Source organism: Grus americana, chromosome 33, assembly GCF_028858705.1.
Source record: "Grus americana isolate bGruAme1 chromosome 33, bGruAme1.mat, whole genome shotgun sequence".
NCBI lineage: Eukaryota > Metazoa > Chordata > Aves > Gruiformes > Gruidae > Grus > Grus americana.
In genome coordinates, this window is record NC_072884.1 from 1,099,996 (window position 1) to 1,126,297 (window position 26,302).

Sequence of the window (26,302 nt, forward strand, 5' to 3'; positions counted from 1 at the left end):
GGAAGCGAGTGAGCGATCCCGAGCTCCGAGGGGGAAGAGGGGATGTGAAAAATCCCGGGAAAACCATCGGCTTCCCCGAATGCCAGCTCGGGAGAAAGAGATAAAACTGAAAGTAAAGGAGATGAATTCTGCTTCACGCCGCCCTAAAGGTTTATAAACCCGCGACAGTTGGGACCCGCAAACACGGTCACGAAGAGCAATCCCAACCCACCGCGTCGCGGTTCGCTGAGAAAGGGAAAAGGGACGACGAGGGGGACGCGACCCGGCCGGTCCGGCGCCTTTACCCAAAATTAACCCCCCGCAGCCAAACCCTCCCACGTGAGCTCCCCCGCCGGGTCTCGTGGGCAGATATTCTCGCTGGAATTTAAATTTCGGGTCAGCAAATCCAACTATCGCCCGCGGTTGGGGTGGGCGAGGGTCGCGCGACCGTCAGCGATGGAGTGGGATGAGCTGAGGCTCCGAAGGGGCTTATCCAGGCGGTCGGGACGGACAAGGGACGGATGCTTACGGTGTCCCCGTCCCTTCCGAGCTCCGTCCCGTGTGCCTTGCTCCGTGCCGGTGTCGTCTGCCGTTTAAGGACAACCTCAGCCCACGGAGCCGCAGCCGCTTTGGGGTTGCAAGATGGCATTTTGCAGCGTGCCGACACCTCGGCGCGGCTTTTGCTGCCTCAAAATCGGCAAACCACGACGCCAGGCTGAGCGAAGGGGTGTGGGGGTCACCCCGATAATCCCGGGGGGGTGGGGGGAAGGAATCTCCCTTCCCGAGTGGGGAATAACCACGGTAGAGGAGCGGGGGAAACGCCGCTGACGGCGGATGGGATCGTACGGTTGGGGGGAAAACGGGCAGCGCAGGCAGGGCCGCTTGGTCTTAACTTAACGGATGCGCCGAGACCCCCAGAACGGCCCGGGGAGGATGAGGATGGCATGGGGGGGGGGCTGAGGGGCTCCCCGGTGTGTGTGGCACCCGCTCCCCGTCTCTCCGGCACTCACCGAAGCCCAGGACCGGCGTTGCCTGCTGCAGGCAGGACGGAGCCTCCTCCGTCTTCATAGCGGCAGCCGGGGCGGGGGCTGCGGGGGGAGAGCGGCGTTAAGGACCGGGACCGGTCACCCACTGCCCCCCCTCCCCGGTTTCCCCCCCCAGCCCCCCGATCGTTTTCTACGTCCCGGAGCTCCGGTTAACGAACGGTAACGAAATCACGGCGGTGGCAGCGCCCGCTCGCCCCGCTCCCCCCGGTCCCGTTGGGGTTAAGCCCGACCTTGGCTCCGGTATCCCCGGTGCCCATCCCGGGGGGCTGCGGCCGCCGGTGCTTCCCCCTCACCCCCCCCCGGCCCCGGCCCGTCCTGGCGGGACACGGCGGCGGCCCGACGGGTCCCTGCGGTGCCGGTGCCGGTCTCTCCGCTCCCAGACGGGGTGAGCCCCGATGTGTCCCCCGTTCCCCCCACCCACCCACCCACCCACCCAACACCTTCCCCGGTACGGAGCATCCCCCACCGCTCCGAGTTACCGGCACCGCATCCCCGCCCGCCCCGTCCACGCGTGAGCACTTACCGGGACAACGATACCGGCAACGATACCGGCAACGATACCGGCAACGATACCGGCAGGGAGGGGAAGGGAAAGGAGCGGAGCGGGGCGCGACTGTGCGTGGGGCAGAGCGCGCAGCCCCCGCCCGTGTCCGCGCCCGCGCCCGTGAGCGCCGCCGCCCCCCGCCTCCCCCGGGAGCGCGCCTGAGCCGGGAGCGCGTCGGGGGCCCCATCAAGGCGGGACCCCCCCCACCCCCCGACACCCCCCCGACACCCCCCGACAGACACCCCCCCCCCCCCAACCCGGTCCGGACCCCCCCCCGCCCCCCCCCGTTTCCCCCCCCCCCCCCCGAGGGCTGATGCCGGTGCGCCCAAGAGGCGATACCGACGGCTCCCCCGGCAGCGGCTGTCGTGACACAAGGCAGCGCTTCTCACGACAGGGGCTGTCGCAGGCACGGGGGAGGCTCCGCGGGGACCGGACCGGTGGGATGGGGGAGGGGGGGGGGGGCTGGGTGCCGCCGGTCTCGTTAATCCCCCTCCGCTTCGCCGCACCCGGGCTCTCTCACGACAGCCGTGTCGCCGACAGGGCAGGCGGAGACGCGTCCACCCGCCGTCGGGGCGACCGCTCGGCTCTGGGGACGGTTCCACGGGGGCGGGAGGCGGCGGGGACCCGGGGCTCCTCCAACGAATCCGCCGCGGGCATCGCCCGGGGAACCGAGGGGAACCGGGGGGAACCGGGCCGGAGCTCCGGGGGGGGCACCGGGCTCCGGGCAGGACCTCGGGGTGCAGTCGGGTGGGTGTCCCGGGGGGGCGGCGGGGGCGTTGGGTGCTGCACCCCCCCCCCCCACCCACCCACCCCGGGTCCCGGCCCCGAGCTGCCCTCGGGTGGGGGGGGGGCACGGCCGGGCACCGCCGGTACCGGGTGGCTGAGAGCGGCTCCCACCCGCTCCCTGCAGCGCACACGCACACACACACCTCCCTTGCGGTGCACGCACACGCGTGGGCACACCCGCTCCCTGCAGCGCACACGCGCACCTTGCCGTCTGCACGCGTACCTTCAGTGTGCACTCACACGCGTGGGCACACCCGCTCCCTGCAGTGCACACACACACACACACACACACACGTGGGCACACCCCACCGCACGCACACCCGCACACATCACACGCACACCTTGCAGTGTGCACACCCACCTGTGCGCACGCCCACTCCCTGCAGCGCGCACACGCTCACGTGTCGCACGTACACCCTGCAGCGTGCCCGCACACCTGTGTGCACACCCGCTCCCTGCAGCGCACACGTGTGCCTCGCAGCTTGCACACACCCTCCAGCGTGCCCGCACACCTGTGTGCACACCCGCTCCCTGCAGCGCACGCACACACACACCCCCCTTGCGGTGTGCGCACGTCCACATGCATCTCACACACGCCCTGTAGCCTGCATGCACACGCGTGCGCGCACCCCACGCATCACCTCACAGTGCACAGGCACACACGTGTGCGCGCACACTCGCTGACGCTGTGCGGGATCTGGGTGCCATCAGGGGCTCGTAGCACGGACGTGAGCAGCGTGAGCCGAGTCCCGCCTGAAACCAGAGTGCGAGCTCCAAGCTTTCCCAGTCTGGCCCAAAATGGGATTTTTTTTTTTTTTTTTTTTTTTACTGGAAAATGTGGGAGGGAGCCCGATCCTGGTGCGGTCCTGGAGCCCAAGGACCCCGTTGGTGACCGGTGACGCGACGCAGAGCTGAACCGCCATCGAGTTTCATGTTCTGACAAACAAGTGGCGGGCAGCTTTGTCACGTGGAATCCGAATTGAAACAAGAAGAAAAACAAAAAAAGGAAAAGTTGTGAAAACGATGAGGGGTTTGTTGTTTTTTTTTTTTTTCCCCTGAGTGGGAAAACTTCGTTTCCACCCCTGAAACCGTGTTGGCCGGTGTCCCACGGCTGCTCCGCTCGGATCCTCTGCTCAGTGGCAGGGACTCGGTGCCGGTGCGGAGGCACCGAACCCCCTCGGACGTGGCTCAGCTCTGCTCTGGTCCATCCCAACCTCCCCTCTACCGCGGGAGATGCCCCCTCCCCATCCCCATCCCGCTCCCGGGATTCACCGTTGGGCCCCAAATCCCGTATTCTGTCCCGTTTCTCCCCAGCCCGCAGCCCCAGCTCGCCCCCACGCCTAGAAACAGAGAAGCTTCGTTAACCAGAGCAATAATCGTCCTTTATTAGGCTGAGCTCCCCGTGGAGAACCTGGATTCCTGCGTATATCGCTTAGGACCGTCGAAATCCGTCCCCGCTCTTCCTCGGGATGGCGCGGTGGAGAGGAAGAGCGGGGAGCGAGCACTCGGATAGTATAAATTAAGAGGAGAAAAAAAAAAAAAAAGAAAAAAAAAAAGGGACGTTTGCGGTGCCGGAGCATCGGCCGTTGCGGCTTCGCTCAGTTGGGCAGAGGTTTTTCGCAGACGTAGTAGCACTCGTAGGTGCAGTAGACGTCGTTCCACTTCCCGGAGATCCAGATGTGGGCGCAATCTTCGTTGCTGCCGCTGTTGTTGGGCTCTCCCTCCTTCCAAAATCTGGGCAGAGAAGGGTCAAGCTGAGAGAGGGCGGCAGGGACAGGCGGCTGAGCGGAGCAGTTTTACCCCAGGGCTGGGAGAAAGGCAGGGACCAACTCAACCTGTCTGATTTTAGAGGGGTTTAGACGCTAATTTTTTTTATTTTTATTGCTTCCGCTGCCGTTAAGACCTCGTGCGAGCGCCCGTCCCAGAGCAGGGTGAAGAAACCCGGGTCTGCTGCCTGAAACGGGGGCACGCGGGCAGGGACGCTGCCCGCCGTTTTGGGGCGAGAGGCCGGCACTCACGTGAACGTGGTTTTATAATCGGTCCCGTCGATCCATTCCCATTCCCCTTCCGAGTTCTCGTCGGTCAGCCCGATCCAGAAACGCTCATTCCTCGTCCTGAACATGACAAAATTCTGCAGCGGGGAAAGGGATCAGGAGGGAAAAGCACCAGGAAAAAGTTCCTCGATCCGGCGGGCTCGGGGTAATCTCAACTCCGACTCTGCGCTTGGCGATTTATTTCAACCGCGGAGGTGCAGGATAGGTGCCGGCGCTGCGTTTAAGCGCCCCGCACGCGTGGAAGAGAAGCTCTGGGCGTTGGGCGGGCAGAGAAGGTTGTGCCTGCTCTCTGCTGGCTGACGCAAAGGATAACAGCACCAGCTCACAGCTGCACAGCGCGCTTGGGGCGCGCAGGATGGCGGCGGGGAGGTACCGAGGGTGGGAGGGGGGGATTTGGGGATGCCTGGATTTTCCTGGGAGCTTTACCTGCTTGGCGTAGCTGTTAATGATAGCCAACTGCGAGCGCATCTCTTCGCACTGAGCCTTCGCCTTGTGCCAGCTCGTTCTGGTTAGCGAGAAGTAGTAACATTTCCCGTCGAAGTATTCCCATTCTCGGGATCCGGGTCCGCAGGGAAACACTGGGGAAGGAAGAGGAGGGGGAAATCAGGGGGAACGTTGGTCCTCGCTGGGATGGTCCCAGCAAAAGGATTTTCCACAGCTTGCTGGTTTATTCGATCGCAGCCCAAAAAAAAAAGCCTCTACCAGAAGGAAAATTTGGGTTTGGGGTTCTTTTTTTTAAATTTTTTTTTTTTTTTTTTGCTAAAATAGAGCAGAAGAACGGGACGGATGCTCTGCGCCGCCTTAGCGATGCGATCCGGAGCAGGAACACCTCGGAGGCAATTTTAGGGAAAGTTCAGAGGGGAAGAAAAACTTGTGGGTGACTTACACAGCGAATCCCTGCTGGAAAAGTTCTGTTTCTGTTCCGGCCTCACCTCGCTGAGTTTAGAAGAAACGGTTGAAACTATTAAAGAGAGAGAGAGACGGAGACGCCGGGTTATCGGTCGTGTTCCACCCGTGCGCCGAGGGTCGTCCCCAAGCACCTCACCCCGGTGCGTTTTGTTCTGCCTTGTTTGTTCTGCTGGGGAGACGCTTTGCCAGCAACCTACGGGGCAAAGAAATCCCAGGAAACTTAAAATCCTGGTTTATAGCGTGGATTCGCTGGGATTTTATGTATATTTTTTATATATATATATATATATATACGGTCGCATGGACGTCAGCAGTCACGACGTGCGACGGTCTGGGAGCTCCTCTTATCGCCTTCTCCTGCGGAATTAGGACCCAGAGTCCTCCAGCCTAATTAATTAGTCCTACCTGCCTAACTAATTAGTCCTACCTGCCTAATTAATTAGTTCAAAGATGTCCCAGTACCTCTGGAGAGCGAGACAGCAAACAGGATGATGTTCAGCAAGAAGGAGAGGGCCAGTAGCAAGTACACCGTGAAAAAGGATCTCAGCTTCAGCTGGAAGAAGTTTCTGTCTTTAAAAGAGAAGGAAAAAAAAAAGAGATTAAAAAAAAGAGATAAAAAAGAAGAGATTAAAAAAAGAGATGAAAAAAAGAGATTAAAAAAAAGAGATTAAAAAAAAAGAGATAAAAAAAAAAGAGATGTGGAAATATTCCCCTCGGATCAGTGGGATTTTTTCATAGTTCCTCCGGTTCCATTTATAGAAGGGTTAATAAATAACCCGGAATAGTTAACTATTTGCTAAAAAAGGTAAAATTGCGATGGTAATTCGTGTTCTGGCCAAGCCGGGGGGGGCTGAAAGCACCCCAAAACGGCCGGCTGTCACGCGGGGCATCGCGTTAGCACCGGCGCAGCCTTGCCGAAGGATAGGGCGGGCGATCTCGAACTGCGGAAGCAAAAGAAAAAAAGAAATTATAAGCTTCCACCATGTATTTTGGGCTGCGACGTGTTTTTAAACCCTCCCGGCCGTCTAGAAAGCCCTTTTCAAAAGGGAAATGGTTCCCCAGACATCCTTCTCGGTGGCATCCTTCTGCGGAGCCACTCGGGGTGGTTTTTTTAGGAAATTTCCAGGAAGAGCCTAATTTTACTCCGGTCCAGGACATTTCCAGGGCTGAACGCTCCCAGGTGTCGCTGGTTGGGCACCACCAGACCTTCAGCTCGGCGCCAGCCCGCCACAAAGTCCCTTTTCCACCCCGTCTTCCAACCGAGCCTCAACTCAGAGCCGAGCTCATCAAGGGTGAGGTTCCCCATCCCAATCAATCAACCTCATTAAGCCGATTAGCCGAGTCACCTAAGCGGAGGAGGAAGGAGAACGCGGACCTTCCTCTCCCTCAGAAACCAAGCGCGTTGGTGGAGGAAGACCACGCTACAAGACAAGGGGCTCGTCACCCTCTTCGCTCCTGCCCCTCTGCCTCGAGGCGGTGGGCTGAAGTTTACCTTCGAAAACGTGCAGATCGTCGTGAAGATGTTCCTCATCCATCCCGCTAAGCTCTGCCTGGGAGGAGGACGCAGCTTTGGGCCAAGGAAGCGGTTGGTTTTTTCACCGGGATCTCCGGAACAAAGAACTTGGAAAACCTCTAGGGATGTTGAGGCCAAAGGTTGTAATTTAACCAGCGAGGTTTTTTTTTTTCAGGCTGGGTCCTATTGGTTTGTCCTCTTGAAATAGCAGCTTGGATTGCATCCGCTTCCAATAATTCAGCTGTCTGGAGGGGTTGGTTTGGGTTTTGGTTTTTTTTTTCCTCCAACCAAGCCAGGTGTCCTTTTTGTTTGTAACTTTTCCCTATCCCTTTGGATTAAAAAAAAGGGAAATGCTCAAGTTTTTGAAGAGGCGTTTCCGCCAAGCGTGGGAGCGGGTCTGGAAAAATAGGAACCAAAGTCTTTGGCGTGGAAACTGAAGCTGAAGGCACAAGCAGCGCCCCAACAGATGCGAGAAAATAAAACGGAGCTGGTTCATGCGGTGGCTTCGCTGCGAGTTTAGCCGGCTTCGTGTCTTTTATTCTGTATTTTATTAAAAAAAAAAAAAAAAAAGCTGGGCTTTGATGTCGTGAGGTGCGTACGGCTGTAAGGTGGGGCTGGGATCTGTAAGGTCCCTTCCAACCCAAACCGTTCTCTGATTCAGTGATAAGAACCGCTCAAGTTAAAGGTTGGCAGAAAATGAAATGGAGATAAAGAGTAGAAATCCCCTGAATTTGGGAATTAGAAGCAATAAGGGTCTAGAACGGCCCCCAGGAGCATCAGGTGGGCGAGCTGCCGCACTACCGGGGCAGAAACCGAACTGCTGACTCAAGACAACCCTCTCGGTCCTTTATTCCTACAATTCGCCCGCGTTCACCCGATATTCAAAGCTCCCCTCCTGCTTCCAAACCCGAAAAAAAAAGCCCACTTTGCACCACAGAAACTTGTAATTGCTGTTCCGCGTTTAGCAATTACGTGCTCTGCGGAGAGAGATGATGGAAAACTGGCAAGTTGGGACCGTCGGATATTAAATTGCGTCGTTCGGAGCGCTGGGCCGTCAGGCTCGCGCGCATCCCACAGCAAACATTGGGAGAACGTTTAGGTTCTCGCCGCGTCGAGCTGCGCCTTGACTGACAGATTGGTTTTTGGTTTTTTTTTTTACTGTTTTTAATTTTCCCTTCGCTCACCGAGCCCAGAGAGTGCTGGGACAGATAGTGCTGGAAGTTTTAATAACGCTAATTACTCCAGCGTAAATCTCTGAGCCTGTGATAAACACGTGGCAGTTGTTATTAAGCCAGCAGCCTTGGGATATTTTCCAAAACAAGAGCTGGGGCATTTTACCGTTGTTTATTTGCCCCAAAGCTACACTGGGATTGTGTACAGGAACAGAAAGGAGGTCAGGGCACGAAGACCGGCTGTTAACGAGATGCACAGGAACGAGGATTTCATCACAGCGGCGGGGGGGTCACTGCCATCCAGGTCTGTCTGAAACCCAACGGCTTATTGCGTAAGCGGAACGGAGGGCAGAGGGGGTGAGGTGAAAACAGACACGGCTCGGTGTCAAAAACTGCCCAACTTCTTTATTTTAAACACACGAGTTCCGTTAAAACACTGCGGCCTGAGAGAACAGAAAGCAAAAGCGTTTTTATTCAATAAATACAATATTTTATTTGAAAACATCCTGGCTGACGCGACGACCTAAGAAAAGCAACGTCGCAACGCTCGGCGGGGGTCACCTGGCGTTACAGGGAGGAGGACGCGGACAATAAAAGGTGAGGAGGAAACGCGGCTGCGAACCCGGAGGTAACAGCAGCCCCTGGCGATGCCCGTTCGCACGTGCCGGCCCGTTGGCTGCGCAAATTGGACCTCCGGCTTTTTGGACCAGCTGGTCAGGAAGCCCGGCCACCAAAACTTGCCCGAGGAGCAACTTGAACCGAATTTGAAGGGAAGTAGAAGCAAGACGACATCCCGGACTGAAAATGTTCGCTGTCTGGGCGGATCGCTTGAGTTTTGCCAAGCAAACAGCAGTTCTGGCACGCGTCACTGAGGTGTTTTCTGCCCCGGCGGAGCCTGGAGCGTACGTGCAGGGCGGTTAAGCAATCGGAGTTAGACATTAACTGGAAGTCTGGGGTTTGGGCCGCCAGCTGTTTGGGGTTTTTTTCAGTGGCAGGAGGGCACTTCGCTTTGCTCCTTGAATTCTGCGCTCATTAAGCTGCTGCCTGACGTTCAGCGTCGGGGGGAAGAGGAGCAGCCAGAGGTTAAAAACTCGTAACCTCAGCCGGTCTCTGGGTGGGGTTCCCGAGGGCTGGGTGCTCCACAGCTTTCCTACTCCCCCCATCCCCAGAAAAGAGGGGGATCCTACCAAAAACGAGCTCCCGACAAACCGGTTTACATCACCTATTTGCCGTTTTAGACCCAATAAAAATTCTGTGCTAAAAATATGTACAGCAACTCGCGGGAAAATGAGGCTTTACCCAAAAAGGAGGCACTTGTGGCGTAGAAAATGAACGGCAAAAGCCCCACTGCTTCGGGCCCTGCGTCAAGGAGCGTGCGATACGCTACAGTGGGGCAAACTCGCCTGAATTTTATTGATTACTTCGTCTTCTACGCGAGCCCCGCCTAATTTGAGGTTCCTCAGCTGGGGCAGCGCTCGACACAAAGCAATAACGGCACCGGGGGAAATCTTATCGCAGAGGTCGAGGCCCAGCGTCTCCAGGCGCTGCAGGGTTGCTACACCAGCCAGACCCGCGTTCGTCAGGGAGGAAGCGCTGCCGATCTCCAGGAACCGGAGGTGTTTCACGTGGCGCCCGATGAAGTCCACCGCGGAGTCGCCGATGACGCAATGGCGCAGCACGAGGCGCTCCAGCTCTTCCAGGTGCGGAGCCGCTCTCTGAATCCCCGTATCTGTTACGCGGTAGGTGCCGGAAAGGCTCAGCGTCTTCAGGCGGCTCTGGGAGGAGACGGTCAGCAGATGGTGATCGGAAAAGGCAGGGACGTTGTAGACAACGAGGTGCCGGAGCTGGGGCAGGGCCGTCGCGGCGGAGCCGCAGAACCAGGCGGTGGGAATTTCGCAGCAACTCAGCTCCAGCGTCGTGAGGGAAAGGGGGATGCTCTCGTAGGGGATGGGGCGGAGATCCGTCTCCGCCAGGCACAGCCGCTGGAGCTGGGGACACCGTTTCCCGAGAGCGACCAGCAACGCCGGGGAGAGGAGTCGCCGCTTGTCGCCGGAGCGGAGCGCGCCGTGCAACCGCAGCGTCCGCAGGCTGTCGCGGAGACGCCACCGCACCAAGTGCCACAGGATGGGGGAGGTGAGCTGGGGGCGAGGAAGAAAAGGGGTTCGCTCCCAAGGCATGGGATTGGGGAGGGCACCATCGGCCCCTGCCCCCAGTGGGGTGATTTCCCCCCCCCAAAATCTCAGCCCCCAGTGGGGTGATTCCCTCCCTCCCCCCCAGTCTCAGCCCCCTGTCCCCAGTGAGGTGATTTCCCCCCCCCAAAATCTCAGCCCCCTACCCCCAGTGGGATGATTCCCTCCCCCCCCAGTCTCAGCCCCCTGTCCCCAGTGGGGTGATCCCCCCCTCCATCTCAGTGCCCCGTCCCCAGTGGGGTGATTCCCCCCCCCCAGTCTCAGCCCCCTGTCCCCAGTGGGGTGATCCCCCCCCCCGTCTCAGCCCCCCATCCCCAGTGGGGTGATTTCCCCCCCAACCCACAGTGGGATGATCCCCCCCCCAGTCTCAGCCCCCTGTCCCCAGTGGGGTGATTCCCCCCCTCCATCTCAGCCCCCTATCCCCAGTGGGGTGATTTCCCCCCCCACCCCCAGTCTCAGCCCCCTATCCCCAGTGGGGTGATTCCCCCCCCCCCAATCTCAGCCCCCTGCCCGCAGTGGGGTGATCCCCCCCCCCCAGTCTCAGCCCCCTATCCCCAGTGGGGTGATCTCCCCCCCCCCCAATCTCAGCCCCCTGCCCGCAGGGAGGTGATCCCCCCCCCTCAGTCTCAGCCTCCTGCCCGCATTGGGGTGATTTCCCCCCCCCCCCCCGCCGCCCGGTGCGGGAAGGCGGTCGGGCAGCCCGTACCCGGTGCGGGCTCAGATCCACATGTCTCCAGATCGTCCTGTCCAGCGCCAGCCGCTGCCACCGCCGGCAGACCCTGCGGGGAGGCCGCAGGCCATCACCGCCGAGGCCCAGGCGGGGAGGCGGCCGGGCCCGGGGTTGCGGGGGTGTGTGGGGGGGTGGGTGGGGGGGTGTCCCACCTTGCCGCCCGCAGCCGGTCCCGCAGCGGCAGCAGCTCCAGAACCTTCAGCAGCACCGAATCGGGCAGCACCGGCAGCACCGCTCCAACCTCCTCCGCCATCTTGGCCGCTTCACCACAACGAGGCGGGCGTTATGCGCGTCACTTCCACTTCCGGTCTAGCTGCCGGTAACTTCCGGATCCGGCACGGTAACGGCTGTGGCGGAGTGACGCAGGGCTCGGTGGGTACCGGGAGCGGGCTGGACCTCCCTGTTTAACCCCTTCCCTTACCGACAACCCCCTCCCGGTGCCTATTTCCCCCTCCCGGTGCTTCCCGTTAACTTGCGGTGTCGTCCGGTCCATTCCCCTCCTCCCCCCCTCAGGTAACCATGATCGAAGTCGTCTGCAACGACCGTCTGGGTAAAAAAGTGCGGGTGAAATGCAAGTATCCCCGGGAAACGAGATTATGGGGGGGGGGGGTGTTCGGGGGTGGGGGGGATCCTCCCGGTTCCCCCCGTTTTCCTTAACGGCTCCGCCAGCACCGAGGATTCCATCCGAGACCTGAAGAAGCTGATCGCGGCCCAGACCGGGACACGCTGGGATAAAATCGTGCTCAAGAAGTGGTGAGTGGAACCGGGGGGTGAAGCAGCGTCTGCCCCGGTGTGGCGGGGCCGTGAAATCGGTACCGACTGCCTGATAACTGTGTTTTCCATCCCCGCAGGTACACCATTTTCAAGGATCACGTCACGCTGGGCGACTGTATCCTTCTCCGGGCGGGTGTTTTACGGTATTACCGGAGGGAGGCGGGCGGGGGTCCCCGCAATCCCCTATCGATCTCCGCCCTTTTCCTTAACTGCGTCCTCCAGATGAGATCCACGATGGCATGAACCTGGAGCTCTACTACCAGTAGCGGCTGCCATCCCCTCCCGGTTCCCCCCGGTGCTCTCGTCTCCGTTCCCCCCTCCTCCAATCCCCCTCCCCCTCCCCGGTATGGCCGTGTTGAGGCTTTAAACCTGCTGTAGCTACCCTGGAGTGTTTAAGTGGTTTATAATAAACGTGTCTCTCGAGTCTCTGGTTGGTGTGTGGGAAGCGGGAGCGGGAATCGGGCACCGGGAGCCGCCGAACCGGGAGGGGAGCGACGCGTTGCTGTTTCTCTACGGGCTCCTGCGTCTTTTGTCCACCCACGGCCACCGTCCAGCTCCTGCGTCACGTGCCCAGGCTCGCTTCCGGGCACAATGCGGCCTCCCGCCCGCAGCCAATGAACGCCAGAAAGGCGGGCGTTTCCACCAATAGTAACGCGGGGAGGGTGGGCGCTGCCTTCCCGCAGGCCAATAGAAATAGAGAATGGGTGGGTAGGCCCCGCCCCTCTCCGCGCCAATGGGGCCGGGCCGGGCGCGGGCGGTGCGGGAGGTGCAGCCGAGGGAAGATGGCGGAGGAGGAGAAGCTGCCCGCGGGCTGGGAGAAGCGCATGAGCCGCAGCTCCGGTACGGGCAGCGGTGCCAGGAGCGGAGGGGCTGCCGGGGTACCCGCTCCCGGGGCGGTGGGTTGGGTCTCTCGGGTTATCGGGGATTCGGCTTCAGTTCCGGCGGGGATGCGGCCCGATGGGCCCGGCCTGGGCCTGGGCGGGGTGTGAGGGGCTTTGAGCGGGGCCTGGAGGGCGGCGGGGTGTGGAGAGCTGGGCTTGGGGCGGGCCTGAGAGCCGGGGTGGGAGTCTGGGGGGTGCCCGGCTCCCAGGTGCGTTGTGCCCCGGGGTGTGGGGGGGTGTTTGGCCTTGGGGGTGGGGGTTAAAGCGGCTCCTGGGGCCGCGGGCTGCCAGGGGAACCGCGCCTGGGCCCTACGGGTGTCTGGGGGCGGGAGGCGGCTGCTACGAACCGGTGGAAGGAAGCGGGGCAGGGGGGGTAGAGCCGGGAGAAGCCTCTTTATAAAAGGCCAGGATAGAGCGTGGCAGGACGTTTCGCCCTCCGTGGGGCTGCGGTGGCTCGGGTTGGGGGACGGGATCAAGTTGTGGGTCAGGACGGTGCTTTCAGCAGGGTTTTGTCCTTTGCGGCTCAAAAGCAGTTCCTAGGAGGTCGTGTTCTTCAGCTTGGCTGCTCAGCTCGTTTGTTGGAGGTGGGGACGGTGAATCTAGGGAGGCTGAGAGAGAAGAGCGGCCTGCGTGAGCCCTCCTTGCTAGACCCACCGCGGTTCAAGTGTCCTGGAGGGAGGGAGCTCTGGGGCTGGCTGTTTGTTTTTTTTTTTTTCTCGAGTCTAGTCTGCTTCTAGCTTCAGTGGAGAGCTTTGGGATGTCTGATGCGCTAGAAGCGAGCAGAAATCATCTCGATCGATGCTGTGAGTTATCGCAGGTAAACGCACGCGTGGCTTTGAGGCCTTTGAGCAGCAGAATTACCTGGCTCTAACGCTGAATGCGTTGAGAGGTGACTTCGTAGGAGCTTCGTTTCCTGCTAGCTGGGGAGACCATGGGTATCTTGTGCAGGAAGGTTGTCATTTTCTGGTAGGAAAAAAAGGGATTTTCAGAAAGAAAGATCTGCGCGGCACAAAGACGTGATCTTTGCTAGCAGTAACTCACCACGTTTGCTGCGGGATGTGCTTAGCAGAGAAGTTTTACGCTTTCACCCTTGTAAATAGGGCTAGAGTGAAACACAACCTCATCCCTATCCGCTTCCTCGGCAGCGGCAGGGTGTTGCCTGGGGGTGTTTCTGGCTTCTGACCGTGGCAGTGGGTGTTTTGTCGCTGATCTGCCCGAGCGTCGTGAATTGGAAAGGCAGCTGGAGCCTGTTTTTTGTGCGGGGCTGTTGCTTTGACCGAAGGCGCTTCCCGATGGAAACGTTTGCGTAGGAAATTATGTGGAGTTGTAAAATCTTGTTTCCTGCTTCGTGTGTTTGAGCTGATCGCGTGGATGCGGCCGAGCGCTCGCAGAAATCGAGTCTACTGTGCCTTTGGGGTCAAGAAGCTGATTCTTGGGGTCAGAAGCTGATTCTTGGGGTCCGTTAGGAGCTTTTTTTTTTAACCCCAGCCCCTTTCTCTGTCTGCAGGCCGTGTTTATTACTTCAACCACATCACAAATGCCAGCCAGTGGGAACGGCCCAGCGGCAGCGGGAAGAACGGCCAAGGGGAGCCCAGCAAAGTGCGATGTTCGCATCTCTTGGTGAAACACAACCAGTCCAGAAGACCCTCGTCGTGGAGGCAGGAAAAGATCACGCGGACCAAAGATGAGGCACTGGAGCTTATAAATGGCAAGTAAATGCAGGAGAGAGAGAATATGATACTGTTGAAGGGGAAAAGTCGTTTTAAGGCTAGAATTGGACCCCAGATGAGTGGTTCGGTGTGTCGGGAACTTGCTAAAGCAAAGTGCTTTAAGCCAAGTGGTTTGAACATGGACTTTCGTGTGGCCCAACCACTCGCAGAAACAATTTTGCTGTATGATTAAATGACGTAAAGATAGGTCCCGGCCCGTGTGTCTTCCCCTTTTGTGTTGTGGTTTGTTTTTGGTTGGCTTTTTTTTTTTTTTTTTGTAATGTTATTTCAGAGGTTTGTTTGTATTTTCTTTGTAAATGTGTATATTTATATAAAAAATAAAATTATTTAAAGCTAAAACAAATGTTCTTTAAACATTTCTTTTTATTTAATGTCACGTGACTCCTTCCCCTAATAGCAACTTAGAGTAAGTTCTAATTAACCTCTTAATTTCAATTAACTTGAAATCAAGTTGCTTGTAGGAGGCGATCAGCCTTGCACGAGGCTGTACGGATGACCCGATCGGTTTGGGCTTTTCCCAAAGTGTTCTGGCTCGTGATCCGGTCTAGGAACGAGGGCGCCGCGTGCCTCCCGCAACGAGTGGTGTTAATCTTTGCAGCCTGGATGGTTTGGTTTTTTTTTTTTCCCCTCGCAGCTCTGGCAGTAGAATTGAATCGATGTCGTGTTTCTTCAGCATCAAGGTTTTGATCTTACGGGAGTTCAAAGTCCAGCTGTTGCTACTGTCTTCTTTATTTTTTTTTTCCGTCTTAGGATAAGGAATTTGGGGGCTCACGGTGAGGTTTCAATCAGTCCCACTGATTAATTGATGAAACTGAGACCGTGCTCTTTAGCGGGCAGCTTTGTTTTTCCTGACAGCGAGGTTGCGGAGGCTAGCTGACGTGCTGCGAGCGCGTAGATACGTAGCCGGGACTTTCTTATCTTTTATGGCCTCGGCAATGAGGGAGGGAAGATAGGACGGATGTTTTGGCTATTGCCTTGGTCCTAACCAACAGTAAATTTAAGGACTTTCTTATTTGCAAGCCCCGCAGGCTGGGGGGGGAAATATCTGCTGAATAGTTTGAAGCACCGAAGCAGTGACCAGCAGGTGGTATCTGTTCACCGCCTTTCGCGAGGGGAGGTTAAATTAACTGGCACAGATGGGAATTTTTTTAGGGAATTGTCTCCTTCAGGTTAGGGTGGCTGAGAAAGCGTGACCGGGGGCGATAAAGCGGGACGGGCGCCTGGTGCGGAGATGTGTGCTGAGGGAGTTGAGACTGGTGTAAAGATAAATGGATGGAAATATTGCAGCCGAGCTGTAAATTCTCTGTGTCTCCTCTTTCATTTTCTTTTCTTTTTTATTCTTTAAAAACTGTTGTAGACCCATCTCTTGGGATGAGAGTCATCAAAAGGCCAGCGACGGAGCTTTCTACAGATCAGAGGTTAAATGAGGCACGATGCTGGCGTGTTCTAAGCAGGCAATGGTGAACTTGGATCCCTGTAAGAGGGAATCGTTTACTTTTTAGAAGAGAAAATTGTCTCATTTTCTCTAACGAGGTATTTCAGGAGCTTGTGACTGCTTAGGCTTTTTGATATGTAGATGTTCTGCAAACTGGTTATCTTTAGAAGCCTGATTAACGCTATTTGGACCTAACAATTGTCATCGTTCTGTCTGTGTTTGGGTGCTTTTCTTTGAGACAGTTCTTTGCTACCAGATAAGGTGGAAAGAAACAGCTTAAACTTCCCTTAGTTGGAAAGAAGGACGTTAAGCTTGACAACTTCAGAGCTTTCTTGCTATCAAATAACTCTTAGGCTTCATAATCTGAAGAGGAAAGAGTCACAATTAAAACTTATTTCATGTGAATACCCTGCTTGTCGTCTCGGTAAAGGCCATTAGGGAATTAATCCCTATGATGGGAATATCATTGTCCAAAAAAAAAAAAAAAAAAAACAAACAACCCCAACCCAACTGCCTTTCTGACCACATTTGTCCCCAAAAAACACTATTCCTGGGAAAGTCATAGGGAACATCAGCTTATGATTAATTATTTTATGGCGGCTTCTTGAAAATGACTGTAAATTAAGTTTCTAGAAAAGCTGAAGCTTTTTTGGAGGATGCACGGCTTCGCCCCTGACAGTGGGGCATCGGTGAACTTCTCTGAACAGATGTACTGTACCTGGTGGATGTAATTATAGCGTAGAATTGTCAAAGTAGGTCTCTGGGGAGGAATTCGTTGTGACAGGCACAGCACCACACATTTTCATGTTTTGTTTGGACATGGGGTTATCTCTGAGATCCCCTCCTCCGAATCTAGCTCTGCTGTTGACACTTTCTGCAATAAAAATCCGAGAAAGAAAGAAATTTGATTAGGGAGCTCTTTGCTCCCACAGGAGAGGGGACGATCCTAAAGATAAACACTTTCTGTAGGTGAACTTGACTGATGTCAAATATTCCATTTGATGGCTTCTCTCCGATAATAAGGGAGGAGAGTCGAGAGAGCTGGAGGGGTGCGTCCTCCGTGAACGATTTTTTAATCCATTAAGAAAGTTGCAGCGGAGGATTAAATGTAGGTTAGCTCTCCCGTTGTGTTACAGCGGGAGTCGGAGGACTCTGCTCACGAGGCGCTTTTCGGATGGGCGGTAACGTTGCAGGGAATGTGGGACTAGAAAGACGTTTCAGATTTGAGCCTGACCCTGATATTAAAGGCAGCGAAACCTCTTAGGCCCAGCTGCAAGCTTTGTCAAGCGCCGCTTAAGAGGCAGTTAGGGCTCTGTGAAGGTTATTTCAGACCATCTCTGCTCTGCTGTGTAGAAACCTGGTGTCCAGCTAAATACGGCTTATGATCAGTTTCTACCTGTTGTTTCTTGCATTAGTGTTGTTTAATTACTTAATTAAATTTAATTTCTTCCTGATGTTGACCTCTCGGTGGATTCAGAGAGCCCTGCTCTCTACCAGCCTGGTTTTTGCACGCTGAGCCAACCAGGCTTTTAGTTTCTGGTAATGTAGGTCATCCCTTCTGCTGTTTCTAGTCTTAGCCCTCCTTTGCACTTCAGTTTCGATTAATCTTTCTTGAGTGTGGGTTCATCGTGGTGTGCAATATTCTAGTTTAGCTCTTGGCCGTGCCTTTTACTCTGGCATTTACTACTGCCCTTCTCTCTGCCGAGGATACCGTGACTTCAGTGCTGGGTTTTTCACTTTTAAAGTCATACTGCCCGGTTTGGAGTTAATTTGTAACTGCACGTTTACATCCTCCTCTTTCCGATCGAGCTCTCTGCATACAGCAGATATTTTTTATTATTATTATTATTATTTTGTTGTTGCATTTGTAAACGCGTCTGCGAGTTCGCTTGGTGTCATTGGATCTTGCTTGATGGTTCAGGTGCCATTTAATATTCTGATCCTCCTTTCATTTGGATGTTTCGTTAGCTGAGCCCTGTTCGTTGCAGAATCAGCTAGGATTCATCCCAAATTTCAGTCCCCGAAAGCTTCTCTTCCCCAATTTCAGCACAAATACTCCCCGTTTCAGCGCAATCCGTTGCCGTTCTTCGTCTTGCTCTTTTTGCGCTGATGTCCCGTTATTCGATTTCACTTGCGCCATTTTTAGAGGTAGTTTATTAAAACCTGGACAGCACCTAAGCTGCGTAATTTGTTTTAAATGGCTGAGATCATTTGGGGAAAAGGCTCGTTAATCCCACTTCCCCGAGCTAAAGTTTAGACACAAGGTGCGAGAGTCTTGTTCTGGTAGAGGTGACTTGAAACAACTCCCTTAGCTTTAAAAAAACTTTGGGTTTTATGCAGGAAACCCCTTATCTGCCTTTTGACAGGCAAGTTTTGCTCTCAGGCTGGTCACTGGCATAAAATTAGGAGGTTTTAATAACTAAATTCTATTTCGACGTGTAGTTGACTGGTTTGCTCTGGGCACTTAGGAAACGCTTTACCACTAGGAACCTGCTGACGTGACCAGGGCGGGCAGTTTCGGATAAAAATGTAAACTCTGCGATCCTTAATTTGAATGCTTTAGTACTTTAACGTACTTAAAGCTGTAATTCCTGGCGGGTACTTGCTGGGGACTGGCGGCTGTGTGCAATTAGATACGTATTTATGGTGGTGTAAATATGTATTTTTAGGATAAACTCTGTTTCGTCGGCAAGCAGACTGTTTACGCTCAAGCAGCTTAGCTTAATAGGATGAACCACTATCAGTTTCTTTCCTAAATCATATGAATGCTGTGAACTGTCTTCCACCCGGATAAATAATCCTTTTTTTTTTTTCTTTTTAATGCAGGATAAAGAGCTGTTGTCTTAAGTTTTGTAGAGTTTCAGACTTTTCATGTTAGACTTTCTCCACCTGTACGTGCGCGCTCTAAGCAGCAGGTAGGATAAATGTGTGTAATCTCACATAGGTGACAGTACCGGTGCTGGGTGTTTTCTGTTAAAAGCAGGTTACGCACTTTAGGAATTAAGATAATTTTCTGTGGCTTTTGAATTATATTCAGGACACCTGTTTAAAAAAATAAACATATTACTAATTATAGAACCAGAGGTAATCGATCTCCTATTCCCCCTTTTTTTAGTAGCTTTTCCTCCTGGCCCGCCCAGCTGGAAAAGCAAACCTAGCTGTCCCAAACTCCTTGCTGAATTCCAAAGATTTAGGCTAGCGCCAGCTGATTTAGAGATGACCGAATTGGGGAGGAAGTGCGGGCTGTAGGGTAGAAGACTAACGTGAAGACTTTTCAAATCCCTTCATTTTGGTCTTGCTAGCATCAAACCGCAATAAAGGGGTCCGTTCAAAAATCGATAGCCTGCTTTTTCGATTGCTGCTGGATGTGTCATCTCCGAAGAGGCAACCTCCATTCTCTCATCAGGGAATATTTTCTTACCTGCCCCCAGCCCTTGCAGCTATTTCCTCAGGCGTATTATAGCAGTAAAATGAGCTGGAAAATACTTATTTCCTCATCCTTTTGCATCGTAAACCGCCCTCTTCCTTTTGTGAGAGCATCCCTCCAAATAATAAAGCCTACCTCTTGAATTACGTGCGTGACCCTTTTTCAGGTAGGGATTTTCCACTGCTTACAGCTGGAACAAATGATACCCAGCCCAATTTTATTTTATTTTATTTTTTCAGAGGCTTATCTAGCAAAGTGCCAGGCTCTTTATACATGCAAGCTACAGGGCTTACATGGGAGTGACCTGAAATAGGAGGTTTGGTTATTGAAACCAAGAGACTTAATAGCTTCGAGGGGCAGCAACAGCATTTCTTTTATCTTGGTTTATATATTATTTTTTTTTTCCTGTTAAAGAAAATCAGCTGCTTCTCAGTGTTTCTTTTTGAAGGTGGAAGACTGCTTGGGTCTAAAATGGAAGACAGGCTTTGCCGATTTCTTTCAAAAGCTGGCGGGAGGTTTCTGGAAAGAAGGATTTAAAAATCAAGCAGATCTTTAGTGAGAAATAAATTTAGTTGGATTTCACCTGGTACGGAGAGTTGCTTTGGGTTGGAAGCTGGAGCACCAGTTTGGGGCTGTTCCTCTGCGTTTCAGGGCATGTGTGGATGGATTCCTCTGGGAGATGCTCCCTTGCTTAAAAAACATGGATGAATTATTCTCTTGCAATTTAATTTAGTCTTAATTTATCACTTGTGGTCCAAAGTGCAGAAGGCAAACTCCTCTGGCAGGAGCAGGCTGCTTCGGAAGGTGGAGGCTTAGACCTACGCTCGCAGGTTTGGCTTACACGACTGTCCTGGTGCAGAAACATTTCTTGCAACTGGTACTAAATTGCATTTTGGTGGCTGGAAATTGGACCGGTGATGGCTTGGGATTTTAATTAGTGGTTACGCTCCTTTTAATGAAAGAGTTGAAGCTGCTTGAGTCGTGTGAAACTGCGCAGGATTTTCTCCTTGTCTCAGGGATCCGTGAAAAATTTTCCTCGTGCGGTGTTAAGGGATGTGTCGGTGACACTTGTGCTTTGCTTGTCTCTGAGAGCAGCCAGGATCTCTAATTAGTGGCTCCCCAATTGCATTATCAAGCCGTTGCCTGGAAAATATGATTTATCTTTTAGGTTTTCTTGTTACGAGCTAGCAGGGGGGTTTTCTGCTGGTCCAGACAGATTCAGAACGGTGAGGCGGAGCTCTCGGTTAAGACTACGAATATTTCTTACCTGACCTTTTAAAAAGCTGTCTTGACAAATAATTCACTCCTTGGGGATTCTTCATACTCGGTCTTCTACCGAGGTGAGCCCTTCTGAAATCAAAAGCTCATCTATTTTCAAGCCCAATAATAAATTCCTGTGCTTCAGGGGTAGTAGTAGGCGGAATCGACTTTTTTTCTTTTTTTCTTAATAGAAGCTTAAATAGAAATGGACCTCTGTGCAAAGATGGAAACGTGCTTGGGGAAAAAAAAAACCCAACAACAACTTGAGACAAGTGGTTTTGGGGTGTTGTGAAAGTTTAGTTCTGGTTCTGCCTTTATTCAGGAGGCTTGAAAACCTTGCTTCGTGTACGCGGTGTGCATATGTGTCCTCCTTGCTGTAGGATGTAATGCTTAGGCTGAGGTTTTTTGGGGTTTTTTCCTCCATTTTTCCTTCCCCTGACTGAACTATTCCCTGTATTTACAGGTTACATCCAGAAGATAAAATCGGGAGAGGAGGATTTTGAATCTCTGGCTTCCCAGTTTAGCGACTGCAGCTCGGCGAAAGCGGGAGGCGACCTGGGTGCGTTTGGAAGAGGTGAGTCGAGCTCAGCCTGGCAACGGGAGCACCAGATCAAGATGACGGGGTTGACGCTGATCTTCTTGGCAGGGGGAACGAACGTGAAAATGGATTTATATGCTAGGCAGCCTGCTGTGCGGGAAATGTAGTTTGATGCCTAGAAGTTAAACCAATTAGGAATGCAACCGTAATATTATTCTAGGCAGAGAGGAGATGTTGTGCAAACGCCCTTTGTGAAATTGGCATTTCCCTCTGGAAAAGGATTTTCCAGCTACACTGAATGGAAATCCAGTTGCACAGATTAATGAGCCGTGAATAAGGAAGAAGCGGATAAGTCTTGCTAAGGGCACGCCAGATAAATGATTTGATGTTCTAATCTTCAATGAGAAAGCTATTAACAAATCGTGGAAATAAGAACAATTCACAGCCCACTGAAATAATGTCGCTGGCGAGAGGTTTTGTTACAGGATTATCGATCAGTGCAGTGAGGGAGCGACAACAAAAATCTCGTGGATGCTTCCTCGTTAATGAGATTTGCTGGCGTGGGAGGAAGAATCTTTGGGACGGGAAAGCGTAACATTGAAACCTCTTTTGCTTTATCTTACAAATGTTTTTTGCGGTAATTTCCACTAGGAGGAAAATAGAAAGCAATGGTGTCACAAGTGCAGCTACAATATTCAAAGAACAACCCAAAACCTTAAAAAAAGAGAGTGTCCGTGCATATTTTATTTGAAGAGGGTCAAGAAAGGTTCCGCCAGGGAGAGAAAATGCGATATTTCTTGTAACAAGCTCAGAAGCTCGTCTCGGGCTCGTACCCAACAGCAAGTATAGAGATTTGACAGGAGATTTTTGCACGGGCTCTTACCCAGCTTAGGACGTCCTGGGAATATTTCAAACACCAGCAGCCTCGCTGCTGCAGACGTAACCGCGGAAGGGGCTCCGGAGTTGCTCTTTCAGCCCCTGCTAGGTGAAGCCCCCCCATCTTCGGCAGGTGAAACTGTATTTAGGACTGTAGTTTTGGGGCTTTTTTTCCCCTCAAAATACTGTTTTTAATTACTGTTCTGTTTTAGGGTGCAATGTTGGTACAGCTCAGCAGCAGTTCCTTCCTCAAATAGATCCTTTCAGGCAGGGCTAAACGGTGATATTTTATTGTATATAACAAAACATTAACCCTAGGGTGCTGTGTCTGGTTTTTTGGGTTCAGCAGAAACTCGGCTGCACCAAAATGTAAAGAAATGTCGCAAAAGCCAGTTTCCACTAGATGGCATTGGAACCACGCGTGGTGGCCCAACCCATCTCTCTGCCTTTATTTTGTTTGGTTTTTGGTTTTTTTTTAACTGGGCTGAAAATGTAATTTGTTAGAACTTGGAGCACTGGTTATTTCAGAGGTGAAGTTATTCAAACATTTCAATTTGTCTTCCTGAAACCCTTCAAATAAGTCATGTTTCTGCTCGAGGAAGACCACCGTGGTGTAGCAGGGAGGCTGTTACCTCATCTGAAATAAAAGATTTCGGGTCCTAGTGGAAAATAACCAGAAAATTCAGGTGACAAGGCAGGTCGGTCTGACAGTGAATGATGCTGCCTTTGTAACTGGAGCTTGTAAGCTGCTCGCCTCTCCTAGCAATTAATCTAAACGCTGACGTGAGAGAAGCGACACTCTGGAAAACCGTATGCATCAGGTCACTTCAATAATAAACCACTTTTCCCCCCCCCCCCCCCCCTTTGGAAGGGGAAAACGCCAAGCTGAAGCTACTACTAATCCTGAAAGGGAGGAATTGAGCATCTTTTGTGGCATCTAACTGCCTTGCTAGAGAAAGGGGCATGGATGGACGTAGATCCTGAAGGAAACCATGAATTCTGGAGATGCTGTTGGGCTAGATGCGATGCGTCTGGGATGCGTGGGCTTTGGAGGGGTCGGGGAGGTTGAATTTGCGAAGAGATTAGTGATTCGTTGCAATATCTGCTGCTGATCCGGCTGTCAGGCTGCCGAAAAGCTTTCTGCAGCCCCCTCCTAACTCCTTTGCTGCGGAGTCCAAAGCTACAGCACCGCCTTGAAGCTCGGAGACGAGGGTCATAAACTTACGGGAGATTGATGCTGCGTTTTTGGCAAGGCGCCGGCCTGTACGTCTCCTCAGGCATCTTTGTGAGCGTGGTCGGCGCTAAGAGCAGAGCGTGAGGGTTCCCCCGGTGTCTGTGGGGTACTGTCACCTCCCAGCCTTCCCTCGCAGCCACCTTGTCCTTGCGGAGAGTCCCCCGGTGAGACTTTGAGCTGTTGGTAACAGTAAAACCCCGTTATTTTGGCCGGGGTGGGCAGTTTCTCTGCTCTAACCTTTATCTCGGGGAAACTGGGGAAAACCCCCGTCCCCCTCGAACCCTCTGTAGCAGGCTGGTGTCTCCCCTTGGCTTGGATTATTCTGGCTGAGCACTCGTGCTGCTTATTCCTTCTTCCCCCCTGCAAAGCCGCAGTCGTTCCGCTCGCGAATCCCCACGCGGGGTCCTTCCTCTGAGCACCTCTGGCTTTCCTGGATTACTAAACCTCCTGAAACTCGGTGATTTGGAGACCAGAGCCCTAAGAGCAGTTCCCATCTAGGTCATGACATTATCCATGTGTGCCTTGTGAATTATTTAGCACGGCTTGTAATGCACACCGCATCCGTTCCCCCTGTGTACCTGGAGGGCACACGAGACTGGAAGACGAACGTCCACTTGTGCCAGTGAGTCTGCAGAACAGATTTCCTCTGCCTCTCGGATCCGCAGCTCTCCGAGTATCTTTCCTTGCTGCAGTGATGTCTGCAGGATCGGAACAAAAAAAAAAAAAAAAAAAAAAAGAAAAGGGGAAAAAAAGTCTGTGTATATGCATGTGTGAATGAGTTGTTTTGAATCATCTTCTGGGAGTAGATGAAAACAAACACCCCCTGCAAGTTATTAATTGGTGACTTTGTTGTTTGCCTGGAAGCTGTCTTCATTTGAGGCTTGCTTGCTCGGAAAGATCTTCCATTCGTTGCTGAAGCTTAATTGAACTTTCTGGTGTCTGCTCTCTGCAGGTCAGATGCAGAAACCTTTTGAAGATGCCTCATTTGCGCTGAGGGCTGGCGAGATGAGCGGACCAGTTTTCACAGAATCAGGGATCCACATCATCCTACGCACAGAGTGAAGTGCCTTGGTGACATGTAGAAAGGAAAGGGCGAGGGGAAGAAAGGAAAAAAAACAAAACCTACTCCAACCCTGCACTCTCCCAAATGAACTTCATTTCCAGTTTAAAAAAAAAAAAAAACCCACACCAAAAAAAAAAAAAAGCTCATTTCATATCTCAATATCTTCTGTGGCACCTGACACAATGTTTTTCACCTGCAGAGACGCATGGTTAGCCAAGGGTGAGAACACAATCAAAAATAAGACAGTAGCATCTTTCATAAGCAGAGAGAATGTTAAACCCACCATTTCTGGCATGCCACAGCTGCTTGAGTTATATTGACGTGTCTCCTAGCCGAGGAATCGTCAATGCTAAAGGTCACACCTCAGTGCTTCCCACATCCACCCTCTTAGAGACGCGGCGTATTTATTGCAGCGCAGCACTGATGGTGGCGAAGCTGACTTGTGAACTCTGGTGCTCTGGCGGAATGAACTCCCCAACCCTCTGCATGTTCCTTTAAACACGTTTTTAACCCGAATGAGCGATATTTGCTCTGCAGCCCAATCTCTTGGTTTGTAGAACTGATTTATTAAAGCCATTCACAAATTGACCGTAAGATATCAAACGATGAGCCAGCTTAGCGTGGGGCGCCCATCCCTTGGTGTCCGTCCGTAGCTTCCCTTAGTGCAGCTGCCTCGGCGCGGATCGTCCCTCTGTCCCGTCGCGCGGTGGCACCGGGAGCCCTCGCCGCTCCTGCCGCTGCTTCGACTTTAAAACTTGAAGATGCCTTTTGGTTCTGATTACAAACGAGAGAGGCTAACGGCCAGTAGTTCCCACTGCAGGAAGATCAGTAGCCAGCCCGAGCTGTGTAGCGGTACGTAGGATGCCGAAGTCACTCCATTATTTAGACACGACGGTGCCATTCTGTAGGGCGGACTGTATTGTGGATTTTCAGTTTTAGCTAGAAGGCTGTTTTGTTTTGTTTTTTTCTCAAGCTCCTCTCGATCCACTTGTGGTTTAAACACTGTAAGTCGTTGTTTTCCAGTTACACTGCATTGCTTATGTTTAGCGAAATAAAAACTGGGGGGAGAAAAAACTAAATAATCCCAGCTTCGGTCCAGTGCAAACCAGCTGTATAGTTCCAGTTCTCCTAAGCAGAAAATAAAGCCCTCTCCAATTAAACATTTCAAGAGCTCTGGTATTGATTATTTCTCCTTCTTTGCCTGTAGAGATCTTGTCGCTTCTCTTAGAACGACCGAAAAAAAAAACCAAAACACCAAACCTCTGCAGTACGTGCTGAATTGGCTCTCGCTGTTTGTTTGGGGGTTTTTTGAATCTTAAAAGGGAAACGCGGCTTGCGTGGTATTAAGAAAAAAAAAGTCTCCAAATTTGTCTTAAGCTAGAAGTTAATATTCTTTATTCTCCATTGCCATTGGGTTCTCCTGCTTATTTCATAGGAACTGTTGAAATCCCGGTACCAGGCGTTACTTCAGCTAAGGTAAAGCCGGTACTTCCAGTGCAATTTCATACCGACTTCCTACCTCAGCTCTGCAAATTTAGGTGCTCCCTTCGTGCTATGAAATCAGCCCGTCCGGAGAGCGGCTCCTCGGCATGGTGGTTTTGGGTTGGTTTGTTTTTTTTTTTCCCCCTAAAAACCCCCATCTTAGAGCTGGGGAAACACAAATCTCTTAGGTACCATGATCACCAAAAGCAAATATCTGAATATCGCTTGCGGTTCTGCTCTTCCCTGGTTGTGCTGGGGAGCCTTCAGGCTCTTGCGCGTTGGATAAAAGTTGGTTTCCATAGCTACGTGTGGATTTAAAAAGAAAAATAAAATAAAAAATATCCAGCTCAGGGTGACAAGAACTTCAAAAAGAAAAAAAAAAAAAAATACCTGAACTAACCGTGTGGTATCAGGAAAGCAGGTAAGTAAAAGGTCGGTGAGATGGTCGTGAGAGAAAGAGAAGGTGGAAAATTTGGGGGTTAAGGTGGTACCGGGGCTTTTCTGTTATTCTCATGGGTTTGTGAAGGGCTGCGTCAGACGGTGCCAGCTTCTGAAAAGTGCTCGTTGGGGGCTGGGGGGGGGTTGTGCAGGACGTTTGCTACCCCGGGGGATCCGTGTGTTGGGGTGCGAGCGGCCGCTCGGAGAAGAAGAAACGCCCTTGGGGCATCCTGCCGGTGCTG

The 26,302-nt window shown here is 52.9% G+C and overlaps 5 protein-coding genes across 5 annotated transcripts in view; 2 read left to right on the top strand and 3 right to left on the bottom strand.

The window, feature by feature from the left end:
* LOC129198475 (LIM homeobox transcription factor 1-alpha-like) overlaps nt 1-3,278 on the bottom strand; it is a 28,335-nt gene extending 25,057 nt beyond the window's left edge. The window contains exons 1-2 of the mRNA XM_054807764.1: nt 3,185-3,278; nt 990-1,067 (exon numbers count right to left, since the gene is read on the bottom strand). Coding sequence (XP_054663739.1) covers nt 990-1,067; nt 3,185-3,278 — 172 coding nt within the window. The remainder of the gene's footprint in view (nt 1-989; nt 1,068-3,184) is intronic.
* Nucleotides 3,279-3,715: 437 nt separating this feature from the next.
* Nucleotides 3,716-6,974, bottom strand: LOC129198520 (hepatic lectin-like). The gene is made up of 6 exons (XM_054807863.1): nt 6,811-6,974; nt 5,781-5,888; nt 5,296-5,370; nt 4,836-4,987; nt 4,374-4,486; nt 3,716-4,089 (listed from the first exon to the last, which is right to left on the bottom strand). The coding sequence occupies exons 1-6, from the start codon at nt 6,851-6,853 to the stop codon at nt 3,954-3,956; spliced, it is 627 nt and encodes a 208-aa protein (XP_054663838.1). The 5' UTR covers nt 6,854-6,974; the 3' UTR covers nt 3,716-3,953.
* A 1,420-nt stretch (nt 6,975-8,394) lies between these two features.
* Nucleotides 8,395-11,189, bottom strand: FBXL12 (F-box and leucine rich repeat protein 12). Its single transcript, XM_054808027.1, has 3 exons — nt 11,075-11,189; nt 10,899-10,971; nt 8,395-10,141 (listed from the first exon to the last, which is right to left on the bottom strand). The coding sequence occupies exons 1-3, from the start codon at nt 11,173-11,175 to the stop codon at nt 9,368-9,370; spliced, it is 948 nt and encodes a 315-aa protein (XP_054664002.1). The 5' UTR covers nt 11,176-11,189; the 3' UTR covers nt 8,395-9,367.
* Nucleotides 11,152-12,119, top strand: UBL5 (ubiquitin like 5). The gene is made up of 5 exons (XM_054808028.1): nt 11,152-11,294; nt 11,436-11,497; nt 11,592-11,675; nt 11,774-11,811; nt 11,919-12,119. Exons 1-5 carry the CDS (start codon nt 11,208-11,210, stop codon nt 11,960-11,962), a joined length of 315 nt encoding a protein of 104 aa, XP_054664003.1. The 5' UTR covers nt 11,152-11,207; the 3' UTR covers nt 11,963-12,119.
* A 299-nt stretch (nt 12,120-12,418) lies between these two features.
* PIN1 (peptidylprolyl cis/trans isomerase, NIMA-interacting 1) lies at nt 12,419-25,300 on the top strand. The gene is made up of 4 exons (XM_054807984.1): nt 12,419-12,536; nt 14,085-14,285; nt 20,893-21,003; nt 24,030-25,300. Exons 1-4 carry the CDS (start codon nt 12,479-12,481, stop codon nt 24,137-24,139), a joined length of 480 nt encoding a protein of 159 aa, XP_054663959.1. The 5' UTR covers nt 12,419-12,478; the 3' UTR covers nt 24,140-25,300.
* The last annotated feature ends 1,002 nt before the right edge of the window (nt 25,301-26,302 follow it).

Bases quoted from the DNA above. Each gene is read 5' to 3' on its own strand.
- LOC129198520 (XM_054807863.1), bottom strand. From the start codon at position 6,853: ATGGATGAGGAACATCTTCACGACGATCTGCACGTTTTCGAAG. The intron at 5,889-6,810 runs GTAAACTTCAGC...TCTCTTTTAAAG, and splicing joins CGATCTGCACGTTTTCGAAG to ACAGAAACTTCTTCCAGCTG. The intron at 4,487-4,835 runs GTAAAGCTCCCA...TCCCCGCTGCAG, and splicing joins TTAACAGCTACGCCAAGCAG to AATTTTGTCATGTTCAGGAC.
- FBXL12 (XM_054808027.1), bottom strand. From the start codon at position 11,175: ATGGCGGAGGAGGTTGGAGCGGTGCTGCCGGTGCTGCCCGATTCGGTG. The intron at 10,972-11,074 runs GTGGGACACCCC...GCCTCCCCGCAG, and splicing joins GACCGGCTGCGGGCGGCAAG to GGTCTGCCGGCGGTGGCAGC. The intron at 10,142-10,898 runs GTACGGGCTGCC...CCTCGCCCCCAG, and splicing joins TGGATCTGAGCCCGCACCGG to CTCACCTCCCCCATCCTGTG.
- UBL5 (XM_054808028.1), top strand. From the start codon at position 11,208: ATGCGCGTCACTTCCACTTCCGGTCTAGCTGCCGGTAACTTCCGGATC. The intron at 11,295-11,435 runs GTGGGTACCGGG...TCCCCCCCTCAG, and splicing joins GCGGAGTGACGCAGGGCTCG to GTAACCATGATCGAAGTCGT. The intron at 11,498-11,591 runs GTATCCCCGGGA...CGGCTCCGCCAG, and splicing joins AAAGTGCGGGTGAAATGCAA to CACCGAGGATTCCATCCGAG.
- PIN1 (XM_054807984.1), top strand. From the start codon at position 12,479: ATGGCGGAGGAGGAGAAGCTGCCCGCGGGCTGGGAGAAGCGCATGAGC. The intron at 14,286-20,892 runs GCAAGTAAATGC...CTGTATTTACAG, and splicing joins GGCACTGGAGCTTATAAATG to GTTACATCCAGAAGATAAAA. The intron at 21,004-24,029 runs GTGAGTCGAGCT...TGCTCTCTGCAG, and splicing joins CCTGGGTGCGTTTGGAAGAG to GTCAGATGCAGAAACCTTTT.